General features: G+C 31.3%; 1 protein-coding gene across 1 annotated transcript; it reads right to left on the reverse strand.

The window, feature by feature from the left end:
- Nucleotides 1–5,745: 5,745 nt before the first annotated feature.
- On the reverse strand, nt 5,746–6,117 carry LOC134717779 (uncharacterized). Its single transcript, XM_063580303.1, has one exon. The coding sequence runs from the start codon at nt 6,115–6,117 to the stop codon at nt 5,746–5,748; it is 372 nt and encodes a 123-aa protein (XP_063436373.1).
- Nucleotides 6,118–7,855: the final 1,738 nt, after the last annotated feature.

A 7,855-nucleotide genomic window follows, 5' to 3' on the forward strand; every position in this document is an offset into this window, starting at 1 on the left:
TATAGTTTGTTCTTATGTTGTACTGTTACACTACTGTCCCAGGTAAGGAGAAGGGTTGGGAGTCCGCTAACATGTTTAACCCCACCACATTCTCTAAGTATGTGCCTGTCCCAAGCCAGGAGCTTGTAATTCAGTGGTTGTCGTTTGTTTATGTGTTGCATATTTGTTTTCGTTCATTTATTGTACATAAATTAGGCCGTTAGTTTTCTCGTTTGAATTGTTTTACATGGTCATTTCGGGGCTTTTTATAGCTGACTATGCGGTACGGGCTTTGCTCATTGTTGAAGGCCGTGCGGTGACCTATAGTTGTTAATTTCTGTGTCATTTTGGTCTCTAGCTTGTGGAGACTTGTCTCATTGGCAATCATACCACATCATCTTTTTTATATCACTTGCCTTGTGCGGGATTCGTACTCACAACCTCAGCGTTGACAGGGTTATACAGTAGCTGGACTACTTAGACCACTCGGCTACTGAGGCCCCTACTTCTCCAGAAGAGAAAACCAATTGTCGAAATTTCTAAACTGCCATTAAGGGCACAAAATTATATCATCGTATACATGTTTTTCCTTTCTCCGAAATACCACTAACAAGGTTCCCATAGTTATGCTGTCATATCCATATCGAGTCTTGGATCGATACAGATTTGGTTTTGAAATGCATATTATGGCGTTAGAATACAAAATACTGGGAAATATTTTGCTCTTAAAAAAACTTCATATAAATGATCAACCGATTATGAGAGAGTTCATTAAATTTGATGATATATTTGTTATTTTTATTCCTTTCATATTTGTTTGAGATTTAAAAATCAACAGTCGTATATGTAAGGTGATCTCGGCTAGCTAGGTTTCATATGATTGATCTTTTACATGTGCGTATTATGATTGGCTAATATTATTGAATTAGCTATTTTTATTTGAAAGGGAATCTACTATAATTTACGATATTGTTAGGGCTGATTAAGATAATGATTAATTATTGATAATAGGCTAGTTCTGTGTTTTTATTCAATGTTTTCAACTTTTATATTTACTCGACAATCGGACTAGTACACTATAATACAAACTTCAGTTTACTGTTGCCCGGGAATGACTTTCGCTTGTCCCGAGAAATGTTACAACCTTTATTGGTATACCTTAATTATATATTTTTTTCTTTGCATAAAATGTAAATGCAGAGACAGTGGGAAATCTTGTGACAAAATAATACCTCCCCTGTAAAGACTAAAAACATGATCTTTTTATTGTTTATTCCGTTTTATCAAAGACGCTTTTAATTTAAACTTCACAAGTAAACGTTCTTGTTAATAGTAACACTAAAAATGAATTGAAATGAAAACAAAATTTCCATATATTGTTATAATTTCCCTCCGAAAATAACAAACGATGAGTACTGCAGGCTCTAGGAACTTTGTGTTAAATTGGTTTAAAATATTGCTATGCGAATTAATTTCTGGAGTACCAACTTCAATTTATTTTTCTATTGGCTGTATACCTCTCTGGAACATATCAATTATCCGTAGATGTATGCAGCTAGATCAGAGAAGTCAGTGGGAATAATCCTTAAGAATCGATTGATGTGCAGCAAAGATTTTACACGTTTGAAATTAAGTTACTAAGCAAATTCAAAAGGACCTAATACCGATTTAATTTAAAACATTGAATGTAAATAGATCGAGAAGACTGCAAATACACGAACAGAAATCGTTGTATAAAATTGTATAAAAAAATTCAAAATCTTTTAACGGATAACCTACTTTATAAAAATACTTGTCTTTAACTTTTGAACGACTTTTGAATTGTCATATTCATGAAAAGAATATTTTTATATTGAAAGTTCACGTGACAAGAGGAAACAGCTGTTCTCGAAAACTTGAAATGTGAAAAATATGTATATTCTGGGAAATGGTAACATGCTAGGGACTATGTGGAACACTCCGAAAAAAGGTGACACGAAATATCTCTAGATTTTGTATGCATATGATTTTTTTCCATTTTTTTTTATAAATATGCAGCAAAGATTAACATATTTTGAATTTCACTTTCACAAACTTCTAATGCAATTATCTCGATTAATAATGAACATAAACATCGTGTATTTGCACATACATAGTTTGATACATATGTTTTTAAATTGTTCAATTGTTTAGAAATAACTTTTGATCAGTATCGTCACCGGCATTGTTTTACTATTGGCTTTTTCTATTTTTTCTATGAGGTCAAGGGTAATGATAATTGGTCACTTTCGGTTGATCGAAAGTGAATTTTCCAATGTTTTCGGTCATTAGTTTTGCGACTGGTTAGCGGCCGGTTTGAAATTCGCTATTAAAAATTCAATATTCAACCGGCCGTTAGCAGTTGTTTCGAAGTAATCAAAGAGATGAAAATCACTCATAGAAAGATTGGAAGAGTAGTTTGAAGAATCTACAAATGGTGTGGGAGGAGAAAGGACATTAAAATAGCAATATTGCTGATCATTGCAAAAACTGCAGGTCGTTAGACGGATAATCCCTTATTCAATAGATGAAATAAGCTAAATGTGAATCAATGATAGCGGCAGGTCCCTTTATTTGAATAAAACGTTCGTGTAAATTGTAATTTCATATATAAACCAAATAACTATCCCTGTTACATGCTTCACCTTTTACGATTTATCTTTAGAAACAGAAGAAATTACCAAATAAAAATACATCTAATTAAGTTTATCAATTATCCTTGTAGGACATGAACCAACAGATAGACCTGTAGCTAATTTAAAAAAAATGTTTTTTTGGGGGGAGGGGCATTTTTTTAAGTTGAAACATAGGTATATAATTATTAATATTAATTGCTTATTGATTTTGAAAACAATTATTATGATTATATGACAATGAAATTTAAAGTTGAAGAGTATATTCATTTAATATTTTACAGAAAGGGCACTAAATATTATGTACTTTTTCAACGTAAACAAATTTAAAAACTTTTATTGAAATGGGGATTCAGTCGGATAACTCAGGTTAAGAGTTGAAATTTGACTTACTGTTTCAAGCCAATCACTGATTAGTGTAACCTAAATTATTGATTAATAACAGGTGAAAATTACAGAGATTTATCAAATAAAATATAGACCTTACTTGAATACCTTTTTTTATATCTGGATTTCATATTTTGTATTTTCTTTTGAGAAACATATATATATCTTGTTAATCTTTAATCATTTATCTTTCAGACATACTTTATAGAATCACTTCAAGTAGTGTAGATCAAAAATATTTAAATGGGCAATGAACATTTTCTATTAATATACATTTGTGTAATCAATAATTAGGTCAAACATTTGTGTATGGAGATGTATAATGAAGGGTCTGTTTAATTATGTAAGACTGAGGATGATTAGTAATTTGGTTAATATGATTAGCATTAAAGGAGGTGGGACATTGTTATTAAGCCCCACCCTGTCTCTGATTGTTTAGTGGGTATGGCAGTTGTCAATCAAACTGGTATTGCATCATTACTCTTACCTAATTAAAATGGAAAAAAAAAAGCCTGCAAATTGACATACTTAGAGACATACATACTTCAATGAACTTCTCCAAAGATATAATATAAACTTTTCACAATTTATATGTACATATGTACAAGGACATGAGACTTAAAGGGAACTATACTTCAGTGTGTATACAGTTAGGGAATTTATTAGCTAATCTGTGCTACATTTTTTTCTTCTCGTTTGGGGGGATAGTGTCTTAGGAATGACTTGAAAATAATAGTTCCAATCTTTCTAAAATATAGTGAAAGCAAATATTCTGAATTTCATCGATTGAAACTAATTTTTCATTAGAATTAAAAGGTAACAAGTCGTTTAGTTTAGGTTATTAAAAAATTAAATGAGTAAAATCCTGTCGGAAGTTGTATACATAATTCTAGTTTGTGACATTCGTTGTATTCTCTAAATTATATGCCCGTATCCATGTATTCAAACCTGCATGTCTTGATTTGGACACTTAAATTCGTGGATAGATCCATCCAGGAAAACCACGGAAATATTTACCCAACGAATAAAAGTACTTTCATAGAATTGAAAATGATTCGTATACGATGATAACCATATTTACATCCCAACTCCTTTATTCTAACAGGGGTGATCTGAGTCGGACCAACCCTACCAGATTACCCTATCTTGAGATTCTTTGTTCTACATGCTTTCTTCTGTTCTGTAACATTTGGCGGGAATGTCGAACACACAATGAAATATAAATTATTTATGCGGAATAAAGACTAATTTTCAAAATTTATGTAGAAAAATATCCACTAAACCAGTAACTATGCGGGGAATCAACCTCAAGACCTGAAGCATGGGACGCCACGATTCATACCCCTTCAACAGGATTTAACACACGGGGCTCGTAAAGGGTATATACTATATAGTAATATACAAATATAATTATTGTATGGCATTCTCAACTAGACGTTATTAAGGGCATACGATACAGTTACAGGGGTTCCCGGAGGTAATGACGTTGCTAACGGAAAATGTTATTTTTGCGACGTTAATCTGTTACATATCGGGAAAAGATGCATTTTTCGACTGATTTTTATCATTCAAACTGCTTTGATTTGAAAACGAGTTCATGGACCCCTATTTTTCAAAACGGCAATTTGTTTCATTTTGCATGGAGATTATGTGACCCAAATTTTATAAAACTGTAAACAGAGGATTTTTTTAAATTTTGATAAACATGCAGCAAAATATGACGTTTTTCCTCAATTCATGAACATTTGATAAATTTGAGTTATTTCTGAATAAAAAATGCATATTTTTATTCGTATACTTATAAAATACAGAAATTACCGATTATTTTACCAAAACAATTTGTTTTTATCTTTTCTAACAAAAAAAGTTATGTCTTTCTTTCGAAAAAGAAATTACGGCCTCAAATCTGAATTTGAGCAAATATACAAAATATCGACCTCATTTCACTCAAAAAGTAGCAGATGAAGGTATATTTTTTATAACATATTTGATTTAATCAGGTAAAAAAAAGTCTTTATGCAAATGTTCATGAACTTGTAAATACAGGATTAAAACTATATCGTATGCCCTTAAGCGTAAACGTTTTTCATACAGTTATTCTAGAAAGAGCTGGGATGTAAAATAGATATCCCACTCGGACTTGTGTCACGTCAGAAATTTATAGATTAAAAACGGACAGTTCAATAAAAGTTTGAAATTTTCTAACTAGTATGAAAGACTACAAAAAGCATTTTCAAAGCGCTTTTAATGGAAAATATATTGCAAATGTTACCGGGGACATCTCAAATTAAAGTCTGTCCAATACGAATACCAATACTTTATTAAACCAATTATCGGCCCTTAAAGGGCATGTTACATATAATGATTACAAATAGAAAAACACAATAATGACAATGCTTATGATAATATGGATTTAACGATAGCAGTTCTTAAAGTTTTCTTATTGTAAAACATTTATAACAAATTAAAGCCACAATGTTGCATATTTCGTCATGTTCACAAGACAGAAGCCAAATAAACCTGTTTTCTGTATAAAGATTTTTTAAATTATAGCATATATTTTTAAAGAAGCATTTAACATTACTTGTCGCTGTTGCTCAAATGCTGGACATTTCATCAGAAAATGAATTTCATTCTCAATTGAATTCAAGAACAAAATTTACAAATTCTTTTCTAAAGTTCATTTGGATAAGTTATCAAATAAACAATAACACTTGTATTGAAGCGATTAAGAAATTAAGAAAAGGAAACAATTTTTACCTTCAATCTGTACCTTCCATTCTCCTAAATTTTCCCAATTTGTGTATATTCCAATGCTTCTCACTGTAAAAGGATTTGGGTCGGTCAACTCAGCTATAACATTTCTACCAACGATAAGTCCTTTTCCCATCATTATAACTCCGTGTATAGCACTGATCCAGAATGGTCGGTATTCATCGCATTTACAAACGTCAGGAGTGTCGTAAAGGACGCTTTGCTGGCTACCCGGTGTAAGTGAATCGTCATTCCGTCTTTGAATAGCTGATTTTAAATTTGTCCAGCCACCAATAATAAAATTATACATGGACTTTGAGGAGTCTTCATCGTCTGAATTCGACATAATAATTGCAACATCTTGACATGCCTTCACCTCAAATGTTATTGTCGTAATTCCGCTTAAATCAAGACCATTTTTGTTGATATCAACAACGTAATGCAAAATATCAGCGACTTGCAAAAAACTCTTGTGTCCATTGTTTGGTGTTGTAAATGTATTTTCAATCACCAGTCCTATAAAATAATATATAACCAATCCAGTTCACTCAGAGTAAGACAGGAAAATATATGATAAACAAGAGGGGATAAGATACTTGTACTAAAGGGGCATTCAAAACAAAAGAAAAACAGACAGCACCATGACTAGAAGAAGAAAAAGGAATAGACACACGGTACACAAAACATTAAAACGAAAATTGGAAACAACAGGGGAAGAAGCAAAATTCCATTTTCCTCCTAAATTAATTTGCTATGACATACTCTTTACAATTCAGTTTAAAAAAGGGGAGGGCACGTTAAGCAGGTAAATTACGGAAATGTTTATTAATAAGTCATCGTCTTGATTTCTGTTCGTAGTCATCAACGCTGTATAAAATTTGAAACTAAGCCCCTTTGGTTTGTTGACTCAAAAAAGAAAAAGAAAGGACGAACAAGTTTACTTAATACTACGCTACAAACGTATTCATACACATTTTATATTATAGGAAGACAAAACTATACAAAACGGCGTACTACCAATCAGATAAAAATGTAATTTGTTGATATTGTAGTTCAAATTGGTGTATCTTATTAATTTACTGATTGTAAACTTTTATATAAATTGAGGTCAAATATTTTTGAATGTCGTAGAATATGAAAGCTACATGTATTTATTTTATTCCTATTGGATGCATGTGTTGTGAGACATTGATATGATTATTGTTGCTTGATTATTTATGCAATTATTTTAAAATTTACGACAGAGAAATGAGACTTGCAGAATTTAGCCTGCAACCGGTCGTTTTACTATACGTATAAAAGTGTGCGATATACATATAACATACAATGCTGTTTACTGCTTTAATTATGAGCGAGCGGCAATATTAAAATTAGCGTGTTTAGTTTCTTCTTCGCAGTCCGCGTTCATACAATTTATTAATAATAAAAAAAAAATTATTTTGTTCTGTTTTAGATGAAAATTCAGATTTTGGATTTAATATCAATAAAATCTGTAGCTTTGACTTTTATGTCGATAATCTACAAAGCTAAAAGAGTATTCGGGGTTTTTCTCTGGGAAATAAATGGTTCAAACTTATAGAGATAAAGTTAAGATTTTACAGGTTGTTCTCGCATATGAAACCTCTCTAGCAGTAAAAACTTTCTCAAATTTTATTTAAAACAACTTCCCGAATACTAGAACATTCTCAAAATCAAATCAAAATGACGTCACAAATATTCCTACTAAGTACTCAGTTGAAAAGACATATCCAATTGCATTTCAATTGCAATGAACAACATATGTTGATAAACAATGTAATTATTATTGTTCTCAACAAAACCTTTGAATTTCATGATGAAACAAAAAAGAAAAAGAAAAACTGATAGCTTCAAAGTAAAGAGTGATTTGAAATCAGGCATCTAAAATCTTTATTTTCAGCTATGATTACCTACTGTACATTTCTCCACCACAAAAGATTCCGTTCTATAAGAGGACAAAACTTTCATTATAAAAGAAACACCGGGAGAGTAGATTTTTTAATAAATATGCTGGCCAAAAAAACTGAGAGTGAAAAATAGGGAAAAACTATATCACATGTACCATG

Source organism: Mytilus trossulus, chromosome 1, assembly GCF_036588685.1.
Source record: "Mytilus trossulus isolate FHL-02 chromosome 1, PNRI_Mtr1.1.1.hap1, whole genome shotgun sequence".
Lineage (NCBI taxonomy): Eukaryota > Metazoa > Mollusca > Bivalvia > Mytilida > Mytilidae > Mytilus > Mytilus trossulus.

Excerpts from the sequence above, each read along its gene's own strand:
- LOC134717779 (XM_063580303.1), bottom strand. The coding sequence starts at position 6,117 with ATGTCGAATTCAGACGATGAAGACTCCTCAAAGTCCATGTATAATTTT.